We start from the raw sequence: 22,266 nt of genomic DNA on the forward strand, positions 1-22,266 counted from the left end.
AAATTATGGGTCTCATCGTTATGTCTCAACATAAAGGAACAGGAAATTTTACTTGAAAATGTTTTGTACAAGTTTAACTCGTCTATCTTAAGAATTAAGTGGAAATGGAAATGGAAATGAAAAAACAAATTATCAAGATAATAGAAACTTTTTTAACAATCCTTTAAAATCTTTAATTTAATTTAATTTCTATGATGTTATTAAATCATCAAAATTCTTTCTAAATCCCAAACCAATATCTCTTATATTTAATTTTTGGTTGGATAAGAGTTCATGTTTATTACATTCATTAGAGTAATTTTCTAAGTTTTTATATATGGAAGAAAAAAATCTTCTGAAACTATGGTTAGTATTAAATATTTGTAGTTTATTTTTATATTACCTATTTTTTACAGCACAGTAATAGAATATAAGTAAAGCTTACAAACTATCACTTAACGTCTTAACACATCATTGTCATACTCTAACTACGCAGTTGTACATAGTTACCATCATTTTTAGTTTCAACATAAATTGATTATTTCATAACATCAACAAACCAGATGAAACACCCCAAGTCCCAACTTACGTATATAAGTTTAGTAGATTACAAAATTACACACGTTATAATACATTCCAAACTCCTTCCTGACACCACAAGGAACAAGCATAGAAACTCACCGTTGACAAGTCTACTGCTCAAATTTGATTTTTGATGCTGCGGGACATTCGCCGGAGAGAACTTTAGCAATGGCTCTGATGGTGTTTGGTGTAGTCCGACAACATCCTCCAAACAACGACGCTCCTTCATCTCTCCATTTACTCACGTACGACACAAAATCCTCCTCTGACTCTTCCCCTGACTTCTGCATTATTACATTAAAAAAAAAACCTCCAAAATCATATTTGTAGTTTGTGTTTAACAACAATTTTATATAATAAACACTCACAATCCATTTCTTGTTCAGCCCGTCGTAGACTTCTCCGCTATTTGGGTAGACAACGATTGGTTTGCGGGTTACCTAGTAAAAGAAATTGTCAGTTGCTTCCGCCCCAAGGCAAAAAACAGGGTAAAAGGAGATAAGAAAAGAAATAGGAAAAAAAACTAATTCCATCATTGTTTTATAAAGTTACCTGGCGCAAGGAGATGATCAAATCGTGAATGAATCTTGGTGAAGTACAATTGATTCCGATAGCAACCACTTTCTTGCAAGAATCTGCCACTTTCGCACATTCTACAACCGAATCTCCTCGTGGCACACTGACTCCGTCCTTAGAAGTGAAGGAGAACCATGCCGGAATGTCGATTTCTTCCTCCTCAAGAAGATCCGCATAAGCCTATAAATATGTGAAAAAAACGTTTACATAAAACTAAAAAGATATATACACATAGGTCAATTCTAGACTAATAACATGTAACAACTTTGCATGTGAAATATAATTACAAATTCACAACTACCATCATGCAACCATTGGACTAAAGTCTAAAACTACTTAATACTTTATTTGAGTAATTTTTACTTTTTTTCTTCTATAAAATGATGGAATGCTTGGGTGGTGATACAAGGACACAGCACTAAACAAAAACGACTAGAATGTTCCTTTCATTTTGTTGGTTTAATTTAGTTAAGTAGTAAACTTAAGATACCTCGGCTTCGAGCTTATTTGGAATAGCCTCGAATGCGATGAGATCAGCTCCAGATTTCTCTAAGATTTGAACTCTTCTTCTATGGAAGTCTTTCAATGTCTCCTTACTCACAGAATCTCCATATATCCCGCTGCAAAAAATTTCATTACAAATACAAATGAAATTAAATTTATATAGCAGACCAAAGCTTTTTGTATGGATAGATTCAACCAATTTACTTAAACTTTATTTTTCCAATTTTTACACTAAAATGTAAGAAAAATGACTAGGATTCAATCAAAGAACCTGTATTCGGATCCGTCGGCGAGATAAGCTCCATAGCTACCAACGGAAGCTGCGACAAGAACAGGTTGTCCAGAAGCTTTTCCAGCGTAGTCGAAATCCCATGAACCTTTGGTGCATCTGTTGTAGAAAATCTCACGTGCCTCGTACGCGATCTCAACGCTCCTCCTCAGTAAACTCTCTGCTTCTCCCACCGATAAACCTTTTGCCACAAATCCTTGGATCGTTGCCTTTGTAATAAATTAATTTGGTTAAACTAAACTGCGAACTCTGTCTGAGCATTTTGATGCATTTTGATTCCTAATTAAGTTGTATGTATTTATTTAGATTCGCAACTACTAATTTCCTCTTCTTTTTTTTTTTAACTACTCTATCAGTTACTTCAAGTAGAAACCAATCAAATGCTTTAGTAATATAGGCCAAAGTTAGTACCTGATAAGATGCGGTAATGATGATGTTTGCTCCAGACTCGAGGTAATCCAAGTGCACCTATTAGAAGAAAACTATACTATTAATGTATCTTTCTAAAATATTTCTGATATTTTTATTTGTGGCTGCAACAGAAAAGCTAGCACTAGTAGTAGTTTTTGTTTTTATTCCATTTAAAGGTGTTACTAGAAAAATAGAGTGACAATGAAGTAAAAGTCGTTGTATAAAACGTACACGTTTGCGTCGCAGCTAATGTTACGTGTTACAAACGTGGCAAATTATTATTTCTAATCTAGATTTGTGCATATACGAGTAGCTCTGTTTAAGGTATCACTCTTTATTTGTGCATATATGAGCTTCATCGAAAACATCGATCTTGATAAATAAAAAATATCGTTGCAAAGAAACAAAACCAAGTTTGTAGAGTCCTCTGTCCAGTGTCCTCTGTCCGTATATAGACCAAAAATATTATCTCTATCCAGTGTCCTCTGTCCGTACATAGGTTCTCACTCAAAAATATTAATTCTATCATAAGTGTCTGAAGCCAAACAAAATCACAAGATTTTTTGAAGAACCAAATATTATCTCTTTAGATATTACCAAAGTGACAAATCATTATTTAAAATCGCAGCTGAACAAACCAAACCAGGTTACTAAGTTTTGAGAGTGCATCATTCAATAACTATAGATCACTCTGGATTGTCAATATTTGTGGCCGTACGACTAAACCCATCTTAGAAGAAGAGTATGAATTTCTACATATATATTTTGTATATATAACCTTCGTGACGAGGTGAGGAGAAGTAATGAGACACTTGGCACTCCAAAGTGGATCATTGATGTCAGCCCCGTGGCGTTGTAGCTCCGTCGCAAACCCTCCGTCCACCACCGCATAGCCGCCGCACTTCTCCAAAAACTTCGTCATCAACGACGAGGTTTCCTCTTTCACCAAAGACCCCATAAACAAAGTGTGTACGTCTCTGTAAGATGGAGTCGAACTATATCGAAGATGAGATGTTATCTTTGATCGTGAGAATGCATTATGCATATATATTGGAAATGTCGAGGTTACATATTTACCCCTTATGCTAATGTTGGTTATATTGGTGTGTATCGACCTTATATGCTTTGTAGTTTGTACCGACCTATACGCTTTAGTAATGAGGCAAACGAGCGAATTGTCTCGAACAGAAATTGAAATAGTACTAACTCAAAGTAGATAATTCTGTAAACAAAAGTAAGTGGATATTTATGAGCAAACTTTGGATCAGACAGCAACGTTACGTGAGACTCTCTTTGCCTGCCGTGTGGGAATTTATCCATCCAACTATGTGCCACGTTATACACCTAATCAATATTACGATATAGTAAAGTATTATATTATAGTTCTTTTCTTGTTTTGTTTTTTCTTTCCCAATTTGCGTAAATGTAAAACAATAAAGTATTTTCTGTGTGAAAACATAGTTTTATAAAAATGATATACTTGGTACCTTACTTATTGGGTTTTTCTTGTTTCATAGCTTTTATCTGGTAAGGAGCTTTCCGTGAATCAACAGCCAACATTAACAACAATTTAATCCATTCTATATGTCATAAAGAAAAATTATCCCTTTTATTTATTGAATAAAAGTATAAAACAAATCCGCACAGATGAGTCGTATAAGTTGAAAGGTATTTTGGAGAGTCTGACATACCATCATACCACATTTATTACTATATTTTTTTTACATTAACACAATTAAATAATGTATTAACTCTTCATTATTTATAAAATAAATTGTTAATTAAGTTATAAATCAACAAACTAAATTTAATTATATTCAATTTTATAATAGTATGCAATTATGCATATACAGTAAATCAATTAAATTTTAATTTCAATTAAGTACATACATTAATAATATGCAATTATGTTATATACATATATAGTTTATAAAAGAGAAATGAATATAACCTCAATTTGTGGTTTGGTTTAAGAAAAATATGAGGTAAATTAACATTAATTGTTTTTTTAACAAAGGTAAGTAATCGTAAATAAATATTAAACTATATAACTAATAAATGTCAACAAAGTAAAAATAGAAAAAAATTCTAATATTAAAAATTAGAGAAAGTCATTTCCAAATGAATTCTCTCTGGATACATATCTAATTCATTTCATTAACTAATTAAAAAGAGTTCGACAATATAAAAGATAAAATTATACTCCATATTTTATCAAATTAATTATAAAACGGATTATAGATGAAAAATCAGCACAGACTTAGTAAATTAGAACTTACGAAACAGAGGATATATATAAAAGGGATTAATTAGCAACAGTTTTGGTTGCAACTAGGGATGGATGTAAATTTTCTTTTGTCTACGTTTGGAACTTGCTTTTTCTTATGGAATAAATGAGTGAAATGTTAATTTGGTCTACTCCATTCCACATAATTAGTTAAATTTTAGCAAAAGGATGATGAATGGGTGTCTGTTCAATGACAAATAAAAACACTTACTTACAACATTAACTTTTGTAGATATCAAAATTCCAAATATTAATTTACTTGTGATTTTTTAAGTTATTTATATTTGTTATGAATGATTATATTGTTATATGGATGCCCATTATTGGCCTATTAGTATAAATCCTAAATCTTAATATTGTATTCTATATATATGTTGTATCCTATGCAACAGATAAATAATACAAAAAAAACAATTCTCTAAACCTCTTGTTAGAAATACATAATTTACTTGTCACATAATATTGTTGTCATGTAGACACAATATAGTGAAAAATATATTTTTAAAAATTTAAATTTTTTGTTATTTGTGACTTAGTAAAATTTTGAGATGCTGATGAATAATCACATCCAATTGGCTTGGTCTATTCATTGAAGTTAATATGACTTTATGCTATAAACGAAAAAAAAAATGTCACATCAATGATAAAAAAGTTCCTATAAAAGTAGTTATAAATGTGGGTATGATATATATATAAAATCGCGGTTAAGTCGACTAGTATATCCACTATAAGTGAATAATAAGTACATGAGGTACTTATCTCATCTATATGATGATGAAAGAAGTTAGTGTGAGACAATTTCCACTATTCTATTACAATAATAAGAAGTAGTAGAAACAGTATTGAAAGCTCTTGAAGAGTATATATACTATTGTCTATAGGAACACAATTTGATATTAATGTGTTATAGTCTCCCAATTAGTCTCAAAGTCAAAAGGGTGCAAGATATAATACATGACCCAATTTGAGAATGTTATTGATTATAGAGTGGGACTCAAATCGAGATTGATAGACATGAAGTGTCATCATCTCGAGAGGAAGAATTAATGAATCCCACATAAAGAGGTGATGAAACAAATATAAGATTATGTTCACACCCAAAATGAGTTTAATCACTCTTATGAAAGTGCAAATCTTAAGGATTTGAAAAGTAATCATGTTGAGACAATAAGCGAAGAAAATACTATTACCCAAGGCAATTAAAGTATTTTAGAAATTACATGCATTATCTAGAAGATGAAATGCTTTGTGAAAATCTCATTGTTTGGCATGATCGGTTAAGTCATCCCGATTCAGTAGTGATGCGAAAGAATAATCAGAAATTTCTAAAAAGATTCATTAGAGAACCTAAAGAGTTTTCTTAGTGATTTATTATGTGTGCTGTTTTACAAAGCAAGACGATTATATGGCTTTCACCGACCCCATGAATTTGGATAGTGTCAATTTTCTGGTACGTATACAAATAGATATTGTGGACTGATCATCCTTCATATATTCGAGTTTGAAAGAGTATTTGGTTAATTGACAATGGTGGTGAAACCAGACTATGTGATTGAAAAAAATGACTCTATATGTCAATAAGTTTGCATCAGGCCAAGGAATAATCATGAGTACTCCCCATTACTATGGGTTTGGGTCAGAAACCAGATATATCCCATCTAAATGTATTATACATATTGAGTTGCTCCACCACAGTGATTAAAATGGGATTTGAAAGAATGTTGGAAATATGTTGGATATATATCTCTCTTGATGATTGAATATCTCGAGATTCAAAGATTGTTGTTTCATTGAGTCAGTCTTTCCAACATGAGGGGGAGAAAATAAACAGCTGGTAAAGAAATATATTGAGAAAAATTATCTTGATCCTCGTACTTTGAAATGTGCGCTAGAAATTGAAAAGATAATTTACTGGCAAAGTTTGCAAAGATGCTAAAGGCATGCAAGAGCCATTTTCTGACCTTGAGTTAAAATTCTCATATACCAGTTGTGCTCCAATTAATGTCCTAGAAGAATAAGATCAACTGCTAGTAAGTCTAAAGATCGCATGAAGTGTGATAGACTTATGGTTCCAAATATAAGCATCCTCGGAAAAGAAAAGGAGCATAATTAAATATGCAACCGAGGAAGCAAAGAGTTATGGAAAGTCTCTAGAAGAGATGTAGACATGAGTAAGAAAGAGATTCAAGTACCTGAGAATCATAATGAAATGAAATCTCAACAAGTTGAGTCATGTCTCAAATGAAAAGGAACAAAAAGGCAAATCGACGTCGTAAATATTTTTGCATGCAGTGTTGCAGTTGATGATGTTATGGATAAAAATCGAGGATCATAAACCGTGGTTAATAGAAAAGTTTTATTGAAAAGTGTACACAAAGAATGATTGGTTAATCATTGAAAGAAGTAACTATGAAATAGTTCAAGTCTCTTAGACCATCTTTACCCATAAGCAACTCATTCAAATTGCTTAAAATTAAATATTTAATATTTTATTAATAAAAGATGAGTTAACCAATAAGAAAGAGAGAAAAGAAAAGCAATGTTGCTCAGACAGTTCTTAAAGTACTTCAAGAAGAAACGTTTCTTTAGTTTCTCTTTCCTCAGTTATGCATTTTTAATATTTTTTTAATTTGTTAATCAAAAGCAACCCTCTACAAAACACTACTGGAGATGCCCTCAAAGAGATAATATTTGGACTTCTAGTCCTTACACCTGAAAGTGTAAAATGAGTGGGACATAAGGGTATCTTTATGAGAAATAAAGTACATGTAGTAGTACAATGATTCTCATAAATACTTGATATTTACTATGAGAAATGCACTCTCATATGGTGGAAGCAACTATGTAGATCTCTTATGAGTTTGAAAATAAGGCAAGACTTGATTTAGTCTATTTAGAAGGTTTTCAAACTATAAGAGATATCCATTAACGTAATTATATTGTTAGAAGCAATACTTTATAGTTCTCGAGAATATTGTAAAAGCAAAAAAAAGTCTTGATAAATTTTGAGTTTACCTTTGGAGCGAAAAGGGTGAGAGTTTATCTCTATGAGAAAATCATGTTTGTAGATCATTGTTGTTGATCTTAGAGATCTCATAGTGGATTGAAAATAAATCGGTAACAAGATAAGTGAATATCTTAGGGTTGTGTAAATCCGAGATGGAACACTAATTGTAATTGTGTTCAAGAAGTATTTTCAACAAAGTTTGAGGACGTAGGCATTCACTGAACCTCGTTAAAAGAAAAATTATATCTGTCTCTTGTCTCTTCTGCACTTACAAGTGGTTCTTGTTGAAAGAAAAGAAAGGTACAAGAACAAGTGCAAATATGTTGATGATGAAAATATTATCTGATATCTGGTAGAGTTTTCACATACCAAGGAATATATGGAGAAATAATCAGTGAAAAAATATTACTCCTGAAATATGGAGAAATAATATTATATAAGATCATATATTTCATGAAATTTCTTAAGGTTACAGATTTGACATCTGATGAAAGATATGTTATCTTAGGATGCTTACATCATCTTACATAGAAAAATGGTCTTGTAGTACCATACTAAGAAGAAGAGTTGAAAGATAAAATTTTACAAGGAGATTATTAATAACTCCTATGTATAAGATGATTATTTGGAAGATTGTATATAAAAGAATATTTGGGCTTAAAGTGTAAATAGATCTTCTATATGAAAAGGTTCAAATGACTTGAAGTTTAAAGACCCGAGAGAATATACGATGATCATATGAGTTTGTACCTGCAAGCGCTGTTTTTAACAGTTCAGAAAGTTGATATATATGATCATAATACATAACGTGAAGATGATGCTTTCAGGGGAAGATATATGATCATAAGCGTGGTTGTACTCTTTTTCCCTTATCATAGTTTTTATCCCATTGGGTTTTTCCATGAAAGGTTTTTAACGAGACAACAAAGGAACACGTGAAAGATAAACACTTAAGGAGGAATATTATGATTCCAATGGTAAAAGACTATCATCTTCAAAGTCTTTGACATACATTGATGAGATCGTGAGAGATGAAGATAATGATCAAGATGAGTCATTTAAGAGACCAATAACCTGAAGAAGAATGGTGTTGTACAGTGATATACATGTCCTACAAATTTGTTCAAGTGAAGATTTGGCGAACCATTTATCAAGGCGTTTTCAACCACTACTTCAAGAAGTTACTTCATCATATTGGATTGCGACATTTCGAAGATTTCAAGTGATGTACTCATGAGGGGGAGTAAAAGCGCGCTGCACTCTTTTTCCCTTAGCTATGGTTTTTTCCACTGGGTTTTCCTGGTAAGGTTTTTAACGAGGCAGCATCTCATATGCGCATTTGGGACTACATCTTTATAATGGTCATCCAAGGGGGAGTGTTATAAATGATTACATTGTTGTATGGATGCCCATTATCGGTCCATTAGTATAAACTCTAAACCCTAATATTGTATTCTATATATATGTTGTATCCTATGCAACAGATGAATAATACTAGAGAACAATTCCCTAAAGCTCTTGTTATAACAATATTCTCATTGTAAAACTTTCTCTTTTAACTCTATTTTGTATGTGATATATTTTCATCAACATATTTTACATTTGTTCTTGTAGCATTATTTTAACAAAAACCACTTATAAATACAGAAGAGATAAAAAAACAAATATAATTTATTTTTTAATGAAGTGCAGCAAATGCCTATATACTCAAACATTTTTTAAAATACTTCTCGAATACAATTACATTTTAACCAAACCAACATAATAATATTGACCAGTAATAATATAATAATATTCTAGCGAGAACATCGATCCCAGCAATATAACAAAGTATACAAATTAAAATCAAATTATATAAGCAATAAAATTACTTATCTCTATAATAAATTTGTTGATTTGACGTGTTTCGAGAAGAAGAACAACGGAAGAACGAAGATACTGTTGATTTTTTTATAAGTGGTTAGGATATTTTCTAGACGGCTAGGATTAGAGCATGCTGATAATGTGTTATAAACAGAATTTTAAAAAAATAGTTTTCTCTATTATTCATCTATTACATAGAATATAATATATATATATATATAATATATAATATTAAGATTTAGAATTTATATTAATAGGCCGATAATGAACATCCGTATAATACAATATATTTATAACAAATTTCACTTTAGTTTTCATTTGCTGCTGAACTCTTTTTTTACTTTGGCACGAATTGCTTTTTTATTCGAAAATGCAAAGTGAGTAGAAGATTAATGTGAGATTTCCGTCCTAGCATGACTCACCAAAAACGCCATCACCAACATAAGAAAATGGAAAATATATATATATATATATATAGTTTTGATTCACATAAAATGGTGTTATTTAATTTTGTAACTCTCCTTAATGATTGTACAAAATATTTTTTATTTATGTGGCAAAGGATGAATAAAATGTTGAAGGGTTAGTCTATGAAATGTGGGGGGAAGCGTTACTATCCACAAATAATATTCTCAACATGATACCACATAAGGTTATTAAAATTTCATTATTTTGGGTAAAGCTCAAGAAGCTATGTGAGTTTTTAACTTTGTGGATGATATCCTTAAGTAGGAAAAATCATTGTCAATATTATGTGTACACTATTATAGCAATTAGCTATTTTCCGACACTGAATAAATGATTAAATCATTGGATTATTAAGAGGAATGGGTAGCCTATAAATAAAAATTCTGTTTGATGGAAACCCCACCTATGTGATTGGAGATCCCAAGATCTAGGTTCAAGAAGGACAATGAAATAAAGTTGAGTTAGAATTGAACACTGTAAGACTATGTCTATACCCAGTTCCTAAAGATAGAAATAAATAGTGTTACCTATACGAGTTGAGATTAAGCGTTAGCTTTTAATGACATACCATAGTTTTAAGATATTCATGGAGTATTACAGGATGCTTCTAAAACAAAACTGATGGGAAATCATCTAATGAGTGTGAAATGGGACAGTTTTGAAGTTATATTATCCAAGTTCATTCACTAACCCAGGAATATCCAAGGCAATAATGGACACAGTAGAGAGAACTAAATCTTTACGAGAAAATGTTGTTGCACAATACTTGTTGTCTAGGTTTACATCAAAATCTAGATGGTTCAAGATATCATGTTCACCTCCCGACCAAGTAAATCCGACATATATTAAAATAATGGGTTAAAAGCTGAAAAATGTTACCTTTAAGATATAATAACATTTTTGTATATTCTGGAACGTTTGTCTAGTCTAGTTAAGTCTAGTTTGTAAAAGTTTTTTTTTAGCCTTCCTATGTTTAGTTTGTAATTTTTCTATTCATGTGCAGGATTGTTGGACCTCAATTTACTTAAAGCTAAGTGAATTTAGTAAAGTTGAATGTGTGAATGAGTAATTGGGCCTTAATATTTTGGCCTTGCCCAAGTTGGAGCTCCAAAAGGAGTGGATCGAGTCAAATCTCTACTTCACGTCTCCGTGAGACTCGGTCTCTTTGGTTTCGCGATCAAGTGGAAAGTTGGATTGGATCTCATTGAAAAGTATTTGTTTTTTCACGTTGCCCACCTCCTAGATTTGCGATGGAATTGGTAAAATTATGGGAAATCAATTTCAAATCCAAGTAATCCAGACCTCTATATAAACACACTTTCAACTAATCACATATGACGAAACGAAGTTGAAAAAAGACTTAGAACACCAAAACTCCAACAATCACTCTCTATCACAAAGTAAATATTCTCAAGAGTATCGTAGTGTTAAGTTTGTGTAGAGCCTGTGTGTTTAAATGATAAACAAACCCGGTTGTGAATATATTTATCCTGGGATTCTTGTAACCACAGATCCTGTCGTGCGGAGGTCTCCATTCTTCCCTTTGTGTGTTTTTCTCATATTCGATACTTTTAGGTAGTGTGACAAATTTCTACCTCCTAAAATAAAATTATAAATACAGTATAATTTTAAATTTTTTTGACTTTGTTTAATCTACATACATATTCGGGTGGTAATGTCGTTTGTCTCTCTCCTTCAAATCATGAAGGAGATAGCTAAAGAGAATGGAAGTCTCTTTAGAACTCTTCTTTAGATTTCACTGTTTTTTCATGTTAATAAATGTTATATTGTAAAAAGATATACGATTTAGAAATGTACGATTTTTTTGCTGACGTGTCCTGGCGACTGAAAAGTCAAGTTTGGCTACTAGGGTTTTCTTAACTTTCTCAACACGTTTGGCCGATGATGGCGGCTTCTACCACCCGGCTGGTGATTGCTCCGTCTCTCGGGGAGGGGGGAGTCTCTCCGAAGGGTGTGGGGCTGTCTTTGAAGAGTGTTTCTGATACAGAGGGAGACAAACATCAATTGGATGGGGCTAAGGTAGCTTCGGATCAGGGTACTGATCTGGAGACCAAGAAGAAATCATATGCTCGCGTTACTCAGGGTTTGCAGAGACGTGGTTATACTCAGCAAAAAATGGAGATTTCTGAGGTGAATGGGACAACAAGGGTAGTGATTCCAAAAGAGGTTTTTGTGGATGCGAAACCTCTATGGGAGGATTTTTTGATTGGTAAGTTTCTATGTACGAAAGCACCACATGTCGGGAAAATACATATGATTGTTAACAAGATCTGGAGATTAGGTGACACGTCCTCGTTAATTGATGTGTATGAAGTGAATGACTCTACAGTTAAGTTTCGTATTCGTAACGAGGTTATGCGACGTCGAATCCTTAACAGAGGGATGTGGAATATCATGGAAATTCCCATGCTAGTGTCGAAATGGACACCATTTGCAGAGGAAGCACAACCAGCGATGCGTTCTATACCACTTTGGGTGACACTGAAGAATGTACCGCCAACAATGTTCACGGAAAAAGGGTTGGAGTTTCTTTTTAGTGCGGTGGGCAAGCCTGTCCGTCTGCATCCTAAGACAGAAGCTTGTGTTAAATTTGATGAAGCACAAATGTTGGTTGAAGCGGATTTAACTAAAGAATTACCAGCTGAGTATGTATTCATGGGTGAGGAGGAAGGTGAGTTAGAATCAGCGGTTCAGTTTTCTTACCCTTGGTTGCCTCCGAGATGTACAGGCTGCAAAAAATGGGGCCATTTGAGCTCGGCTTGTCTTGCCACTGAGAAGGTCACTGTTTCTACATCCTCAACGTTGGGGGTAGCTGAGAGTCAACAGGGTACTGTGCAAGCAGAGATCGTAGTTGATCTAGCTGATAGCTTAATCGTGGAAACAGTTTTAGCCTCTAAGGGGGATGTAACTAAGGACACTGAAGTAACAGATTAGGAGGGTTGGATAACGCCTTGAACGAGTCTGAGTCCATGGAAAAAATCAATCGGTTTGCAGAAAGCTCTGGTCACAACCTCTTCAAATACTTTTGCGGTGTTGGAAGAAACTGAGGACATCGAGGATAAGGATGAGACGGAGGAAAATGGGGATACAGAGGAAACAGAGGATCTGAAGGAGACAGAGGTGGAGGTTGCTGCTTGTCTAGGAGACTCTGAGAAGGTTTCTGTGAACTCTGAACAGGAAGTTAAGACTCGAGACCGAGTGGGTGAGCATTCTCTACGTCCTTCTCTTCCACTAGAATCAAAAACAGCTTATAAGGTGATCCATCAATCTTCTTCTCAATTCACTAGGAACCCTCCTAGAGATCAGAAAAAGAAAAATACTACTAAAAACAATTAGATGTCCATGTTCTATTGGAATGTGCGCGGCTTAATAAATCTACAAAGCATTTTGTAATAAAGAAATGGGTTGATGAGGGTAGGTTTCAATTTGGCTGTTTACTGGGGACTATGGTGAAGGAAGGAAAAGTTCCGAGACTTGGAAATAAGTTGTTTAAGGATTGGTATTTATTGACTAATTATGAGCATCACAATTTGGGCCGTATTTGGGTGGTATGGCGAAGTGAGGTGAGACTCACTCCGTTCTATAAAAGTAGTCAGCTCATAACGTGTTCAGTTAAGCTCAAGGAGGAAGATGAGTTTTTATGTACTTTTGTTTATGCGGCGAATAGTGTGGAAGGTAGAAGAGAGTTGTGGACCGATTTGAGAGCACATCGTGCCCCTCCAATCATTCGTAACAGACCTTGGCTGGTTATGGGAGATTTTAACGTCACATTGGAATAGATGAGCATTCTGGGGTGGACACTAGACCTGTTCTCTTTCCTGGGATGTAAGAATTCCGTTATGTGGTAAATGATTGTAGGTTGAAGGATTTGGCTTACCATGGTCCGTTATTTACTTGGAGTAATAAGCAGGATGGTAACTTAATCTCGAAGAAGCTGGATAGAGTTTTAGTAAATGAGAAATGGTCCACTTCATTTATGCAATCCTATTGTGTGTTTGAAGCTGGTGGCATCTCAGATCATCTTAGATGTCGTATTCATTTGCGGAGGGATGCAGGCACAAGTCCCTCCCGTTGACCTTTTAAGTTTGTTAATGCCATTGCGGAGATGGAGGAGTTTAAACCGCTAGTTCATGATTATTGGACAGACACAGAGGGTATTTTTTTTGTGTACTTCGTCTCTATACAGATTCTCGAAGAAATTAAAACTTTTAAAGCCGCATATCCGGTGTTTAGCAAAGCAGAAGCTGAGTCATTTATCTAAGCAGACTAAGGAAGCACTGGATGAGTTGTGTAAGAGGCAGGAGGCTAATTTATTTTCCCCGTCTGCAATTGCTTTGGAGCAGGAGAAGGAAGCTTATGCACGCTGGGACCGGATCTCTGCTTTGGAGGAGAAGTTTTTAAAACAGAGATTGAAATTACACTGGCTCCAGGCGGGGGATCAGAACAGTAAGGCATTTCATCGTGTCGCGGCTATTCGGGAGGCCATGAATACGATGCGGGAGATAGTAGCTCGGGATGGGAGACTGTTGACGACCACATAGGATATTAAAGTGGAGGCGGAGTCTTTCTTTCAAGATTTTCTGCAGTCTATACCAGCGGATTATGAGGGAATGTCAGTGGACTGTCTTACAGAGCTGCTGACTTTCCGTTGTTCAGAGGACGATTGCCGCTGGCTCACAAGGGTGGTCACGGGGGAGGAGATAAAAAAGATTTTGTTTGCAATGCCAAGGGATAAGTCACCGGGTCCGGATGGCTACACGGTTGAATTTTATAAGGCCGCATGGGATACTATTGGTGGAAAGTTTGTTGTAGCGGTACAATCGTTTTTTGCTAAAGGTTTCTTACCAAACGGACTCAACTCAACCATTCTAGCGCTCATACCGAAGAAGAAGGAGGCTAATGAGATGCGAGATTATAGACCTATATCCTGCTGTAATGTGTTGTACAAAGTTATCTCGAATGTTGTTGCTAATAGACTCAAGCGCATTTTGCCTAAGTTCATTGTCGGCAACCAATCAGCGTTTGTGGCGGATAGATTAGTCATTGAAAATGGTCTTTTAGCAACAGAGCTTGTGAAGGACTATCACAAGGATACTATCTCAACGAGGTGTGCGATGAAAGTGGATATTTCGAAGGCTTTTGACTCCGTTCAGTGGTCTTTCCTGTTCAATGTCTTAAGTGCTCTGCAATTTCCTCCTGTCTTTATTCATTGGATCTCGCTATGTGTTACTACAGATTCTTTCTCGGTTTAGGTAAACGGTGAGCTCGCAGGTTATTTTCGCAGTGCTAGGGGACTGCGTCAAGGCTATTCGCTCTCACCTTACCTTTTTGTTATCTGTATGGACGTCCTCTCAAAGATGTTGGACAAAGCAGCTGGTTTACGGGAGTTTGGCTACCACCCGCGTTGTAAAAACCTACGGTTGACTCACCTTTGTTTTGCAGATGATCTTATGATATTATCTGATGGGAAAATAACATTTGTGGATGGAATAGTTAAGGTGTTGAATTTGTTTGCTAAGAGGTCAGGCTTACGGATTAGTATTGAGAAAACGACTTTATATTTTGGTGGAGTCTCACCGGATAACAGAGAGCTAATGGGTACATGATATAGTTTTGGTTTGGGACAGCTACCAGTTCGATACCTTGGTCTCCCTTTGACTTCTCGCAGACTAAGTACCGCAAATCTTTCCCCTTTACTTGACCAAATCCGCATAGAGTACAAACGTGGACAGCACGCAACCTCTCTTTTGCAGGTCTTCTCGATCTCATACGCTCGGTTCTATGGAGTATAGCTAGTTTTTGGATGAGTGCTTTTAGACTTCCACGGGAAAGCATTACAGAGCTGGATAGTATATGTTCTGCTTTTTTTATGGTTTGGTCCGAGTCTGAATACTAATAAGGCCAAGTTATCCTGGTCAGTGGTGTGTCAACCGAAGTGTGAAGGTGGTTTAGGACTGCGATCCTTGAAGCAGAAAAATGATGTAAGTTGTTTAAATGTGATTTGGCGTTTGAACTCCGGTGGAGCATCATTATGGGTTCAATGGTCAAAAATGAATTTATTTAAGGATGTTTGTTTCTGGTTGATACAGCCTGCATCACTCTCGGGCTCCTGGATGTGGAAAAGATTGTTGAAATACAGAGAATTGGCAAAAACTTTTTGTTAAGGTGGAAGTGCAGAGTGGAGCTCTTACATCTTTCTGGTATGATAACTGGTCAGTCCAAGGGTGTTTGTTGGATAAAGTTGGTTCACGGGGTATGATTGATTTGGGAATACGAGAACATATGACTGTCCATGACGCCTTGCACCATCACCGGCGAAGGTTTCACCGCATCCCATTGTTAAATGATATTGAAGAGGTTTTGCATCAAGCGTATCAGTCTAGAACTCCTTCCCAGCCAGATCGTGTCCTATGGCGAGGTAAAGGTGATGTTTTGAAGGCCAAATTTTCTACGCGGGATACGTGGAATCATATACGCACGACTTCAAATCAAGTCGCTTGGCATAAAGGTGTTTGGTTTGCTCATTCAACTCCGAAATATTCTTTTTGCACATGGCTTGCAGTACATAATCGCTTGTCGACGGGGGATAGGATGATCAATTGGAGAAACATTGGTAATGGGAGCTGCGTGTTCTGCTCTGTTCTGGTGGAGACAAGAGACCACTTGTTCTTCTCTTGCCCTTACATTGCGGCAGTTTGGTCTGGTATAGCACAAACTCTGTATAAAACTCGTTTTACTACCTTTTGGTCACAGCTCCTGGACATTGTCTTTGGAACTCAGGCTGATCGGGTGTCCGGTTTCTTAACTCGTTACACATTTCAACTCACGGTCTATCCTGTCTGGCAGGAGCGCAATGCACGGCGCCATGGGGAGGCTCCTACATCTGAGGTAACTCTTATTGCCTGGCTTGACAAGCAACTAAGAACTCAACTGCTGGCTATTGAGAGGATGGGTGATCGACGCTATGCTATGGGTCTCCAGACTTAGCTAGCTACCCGATTTTGAGGAGATAGTTTAACTTCTCATTATTTGGGGGATTTTTTAAAACAAATGTTCTAAGCCAATTTTTAAAACAAAGCTGCTGTAAAAATTGTTATTTTTTCAAGTAAAACGTTATTTTTTCTTTAAATATAATTTAACATTTTATTCCAAAAAAAAAAAATTGTTATATTGTCTCCGATGGAAAAGGATCAGGAAATTTTACTTGAAAATATGTTTTCATCGTTTATTACATTTATTAGAGTAATTTTCTAAGTTTTTATATATGGAAGAAAAAAAATCTTCTGAAACTATGGTTAGTATTAAATATTTGTAGTTTATTTTTATATTACCTATTTTTTACAGCACAGTAATAGAATATAAGTAAAGCTTACAAACTATCACTTAACGTCTTAACACATCATTGTCATACTCTAACTACGCAGTTGTACATAGTTACCATCATTTTTAGTTTCAACATAAATTGATTATTTCATAACATCAACAAACCAGATGAAACACCCCAAGTCCCAACTTACGTATATAAGTTTAGTAGATTACAAAATTACACACCTTATAATACATTCCAAACTCCTTCCTGACACCACAAGGAGCAAGCATAGAAACTCACCATTGACAAATCTACTGCTCAAAATTTATTTTTGATGCTTGGGGAGATTCGCCGGAGAGAACTTTAGCAATGGCTCTGATGGTGTTTGGTGTAGTCCGACAACATCCTCCAAACAACGACGCTCCTTCATCTCTCCATTTACTCACGTACGACACAAAATCCTCCTCTGACTCTTCCCCTGACTTCTGCATTATTACATTAAAAAAAAACCTCCAAAATCATATTTGTAGCTTGTGTTTAACAACAATATTATATAATAAACACTCACAATCCATTTCTTGTTCAGACCGTCGTAGACTTCTCCGCTATTTGGGTAGACAACGATTGGTTTGCGGGTTACCTAGTAAAAGAAATTTTCAGTTGCTTTAGCCGCAAGGCAAAAAACAGGGTAAAAGGAGATGAGAAAAGAAAAATAATAAAAAAAAAGTAATTCCATCATTGTTTATAAAGTTACCTGTCGCAAGGAGATGATCAAATCGTGAATGAATCTTGGTGAAGTACAATTGATTCCGATAGCCACCACTTTCTTGCAAGCATCTGCCACTTTCGCACATTCTACAACCGAATCTCCTCGTGGCACACTGACTCCGTCCTTAGAAATGAAGGAGAACCATGCCGGAATGTCCATGTCTTCCTCCTCAAGAAGATCCGCATAAGCCTATAAATATGTGGGAAAAAAAAACTAAAAAGATATATACACATAGGTCAATTCTAGACTAATAGCACGTATATGCATGTGAAATGTGATTACAATTTCAAAACTATCATCATGCAACCATTGGACTAAAGTCTAAAACTACTTAATAATACTCTGTAGTTACTTAAAAACTTTATTTGAGTAATTTTTACCTTTTTTTTGTCTATAACATGGAATGCTTGAACTTGGGTGGTGATACAAGGACACAACACTAAACAAAAACGACTAGAATATTCCTTTCACTTTGTTGGTTTAAGTTAGCTAAGTAGTAAACTTAAGATACCTCAGCTTCGAGCTTATTTGGAATAGCCTCGAATGCGATGAGATCAGCTCCAGATTTCTCTAAGATTTGAACTCTTCTTCTATGGAAGTCTTTCAATGTCTCCTTACTCACAGAATCTCCATATAACCCGCTGCAAAACATTTCATTACAAATACAAATGAAATTAAATTTATTTAGCAGACCAAAACTTTTTGTATGGATAGATTCAACCAATTTGCTTAAACTTTAGTTTTCCAATTTTTACACTAAAATGTAAGAAAAATGACTAGGATTCAATCAAAGAACCTGTATTCGGATCCGTCGGCGAGATAAGCTCCATAGCTACCAACGGAAGATGCGACAAGAACAGGTTGTCCAGAAGCTTTTCCAGCGTAGTCGAAATCCCACGAACCTTTGGTGCATCTGTTGTAGAAAATCTCACGTGCCTCGCACGCGATCTCAACGCTCCTCCTCAGTAAACTCTCTGCTTCTCCCACCGATAAACCTTGTGCCACAAATCCTTGGATCGTTGCCTTTGTAATAAATTAATTTGATTAAACTAAATTGCGAACCCTGTATAAGCATCTTGATGCACTTTGATTCCTAATTAAGTTCTATGTATTTATTCAGATTCTAAACTACTAATTTCCTCTTTTTTTTTTTTACTACTCATCAGTTATTCAAGTCCCAATCAAGTAGTAATATAAGCCAAAGTTAAAGCATGTGCATTGGTGAGAATTCATTGAGTTTCTACCCAATATAGTATTAATTTTTTTAGTGTAGAAAAACTTGAGAACCTCCTCTTAATATTATATATCCATTAGTGAGAAACTCAAATTTCTCATTTACATAATACTATTATTTTTAATGTAACTTAATTTTTAAAAATATAATTTTATTTGAATATTTATTTGTTCTTTTGTTTTGCATTTAATCTTAAATTATTAATAATATTAATAATATTTTTAGCCATATTATTACTTATTTAATATATTTAATTTTATTAATTAGTTATATTTTATACCATATATCATATCATCAATAATAAAATAATTTAAACATATAATTAAAATTATGTATAATGAAAATTTTAAATAGCTAATTTTATTTTAAGATTTCTAAAAAAAATTACAAAAAATAAACTATTTAATAAAAAAAATTAGAGATTTAAATTATTACAATAAAATATAGTTATTGAGATAGTAACATGTATCACCATGTGATTAGTTCTTATAGATTTTTCAAGGTTTCGTAAATAGATTCTATCTTATTTTTGTTTAAATCGTATTATTTTTTATTTTCCATTTACTTTTATAAAAAGAAACTCTCCAAGAACCTTCTAATGCATATGGTCTAGTACCTGATAAGATGCCGTAGCGATGATATTTGCACCAGACTCGAGGTAATCCAAGTGCACCTATTTGAAAAAAAACTATAATATTAATATATTTTTCCTAAAATATTTCTGATATTTTTAGTTTTGGCTGCAACAGAAAAGCACTAGTTACTTAGTAGTTTTTGTTTGCGTGGTATAAAACGTAAACGTTTGCGTCGCAGCTAATGTTACGTGTTACAACGTGGCAAATTATTAGTTCTAGTCTAGATTTGTGCATATACGAGTACCTCTGTTTATGGTATCACTGTTTATTTGTGCATATACGAGCTTCATCGAAAACATCGAACTTGATAAATAAAAAAAATATCGTTGCAAAGAAACAAAACCAAGTTTATAGAGTCAAGAATAGACCAAAAATATTAACTCGAACCAGTATCATCTGTCCGTACATAGGTCCTCACTCAACTTTATAATTCTAAAACTTATATATAGAAGAATATATACTACTATACTATCATAAGTGTGCCAAACAAATTCTCAATATTTTTGTTTTCCCCCCATTAATTCTCAAGATATTTTGAAGAACCAAATACTATTTCTTTAGATATCCCCATAGTGACAAATAATTATTTAAAATTGCAGCTGAAAAGAATCAAACAAGATTATACAATAACTATAGATCACTCTAAATTGTCAATATCTGTCACCGTACGACTAAACCCATCTTAGAAGAAGAGTATGAATTTCTACATATGATATATTGTATATATAACCTTTGTGACGAGGTGAGGAGAAGTAATTAGGCACTTGGCACTCCAAAGTGGATCATTGATGTCAGCCCCATAGCGTTGTAGCTCCGTCGCTAACCCTCCATCCACCACGGCATAGCCGCCGCACTTCTCCAAAAACTCCGTCATCAACGACGAGGTTTTCTCTTTCACCAAAGATCCCATATTGTTTTGAATATAAACAAAGTGTGTATACGTCTGTAAGATGGAGTCGAACTATATCGAATATGAGATGTTATCTTTGATCGTTAGAATGCTTATATATAGGAAATGTCGAAGTTACATGTATACCCTCATGGTAATGTTGGTTATATACAGTAAAACCTTTATAAATTAATAATGTAGGGAGCATGAAAATCTATTAATTTATAATGGTTTTAATTTTTCGATAAATTAATAATTATTAATTTATAGAGAGGTTTTCCTCATTTGATAAAAAAATTTTAAAAATAAAATTTAATCGTTATAACTAATATTTTTATAAAATCAATTACAAGGAAAATACCAATTATCATGTTTTGAATATAACACTCAAAGATTTTTATATAGTAAAAATATTAAAAATGAACTCCAATAAAAATTGATGTGTATATATATACATATATTTAGATAATTATTAATTTATATTATTGATGAGACCATATATTTACGAAAGATTTTCAAAAATATTATTATCTTATTATATTATCAAATTGTATCTAAGATTACAATATTCCTATCTTGAGGCCGAAAAAAATTATTAATTTAAAGAGATTATTAATTTATCGAGTATTAATTTACAGAGGTTCCACCGTAGTTGTGTATCGACCTTATATGCTTTGTAGTTTGTACCAACCTATAAGCTTTTGTGATGAGGAAAACGAGCGAACTGTATCGAACAGAAACTGAAATAGTACTAACTCAAAGCAGATAACTGAGTTAACAAAAGTAAGTGGATATTTATGAGCAAACTTTTGATCAGACAGCAACGTTACGCGTGAGACTCTCTTTGCCTGCCGTGTGGGGAATTCATCCATCCAATCCAACTAATCAATACTAATATATAGTATAGTATTATGTAATAGTTCTTTTCTTTCTTTTTTTCTTTCCCAATTTGCGTAAATGTAACACAATAAAGTTTTTTTCTGTGTGAAAATTATAGGTTTATAAAAATGATAATACATATACTTGGTACCTTACTTATTGGGTTTTTCTTGTTTCATACCTTTTAAATCTGGTAAGGAGTTTTCCGTGAATCAACAGCCAACAACAATTTAATCCATTCTATATGTCATAAAGAAAAATTATTCCTTTTATTTATTGAATAAAACAAATCCGCACGGATCAATCCTAAATATATAAGTTGAAAGATATTTTGGAGAGTATGACATACCACATTTACTATTTTTTTTGATTAACTCTTAGGTTCACATCCATTTTATTCACCCCTACCTTACTAACCAATCAATTAGTTATGTCATTTTAATAAAATAATTCATATTATTTAAACAAATTAAAACAATTAAAATTAATTATGGAAACCACTAATTAATTGTCTCATGTGCGAAAAGGAAAAAAATACTTAAATGAATAACTTTAAATCTCATA

General features: G+C 34.0%; 1 protein-coding gene across 4 annotated transcripts; it reads right to left on the bottom strand.

Moving 5' to 3' along the window:
* LOC104787697 (homocysteine S-methyltransferase 3) lies at nucleotides 429-20,908 on the bottom strand. Of its 4 annotated transcripts, none has more exons than XM_019227570.1 (8): nucleotides 20,833-20,908; nucleotides 3,120-3,287; nucleotides 2,342-2,398; nucleotides 1,913-2,139; nucleotides 1,628-1,757; nucleotides 1,114-1,317; nucleotides 930-1,001; nucleotides 429-845 (listed from the first exon to the last, which is right to left on the bottom strand). In XM_019227570.1, the coding sequence occupies exons 1-8, from the start codon at nucleotides 20,842-20,844 to the stop codon at nucleotides 672-674; spliced, it is 1,044 nt and encodes a 347-aa protein (XP_019083115.1). In that variant the 5' UTR covers nucleotides 20,845-20,908; the 3' UTR covers nucleotides 429-671. The 4 variants fall into 4 exon arrangements, with proteins under 4 accessions (XP_019083115.1, XP_010511623.1, XP_010511616.1 ...); XM_010513321.2 differs by lacking the exon at nucleotides 20,833-20,908 and adding an exon at nucleotides 3,419-3,563 and having other exon boundaries at nucleotides 3,120-3,336; XM_010513314.2 differs by lacking the exon at nucleotides 20,833-20,908 and having other exon boundaries at nucleotides 429-842; nucleotides 3,120-3,563.

Source organism: Camelina sativa, chromosome 1, assembly GCF_000633955.1.
Source record: "Camelina sativa cultivar DH55 chromosome 1, Cs, whole genome shotgun sequence".
Taxonomy (NCBI): Eukaryota; Viridiplantae; Streptophyta; class Magnoliopsida; order Brassicales; family Brassicaceae; genus Camelina; species Camelina sativa.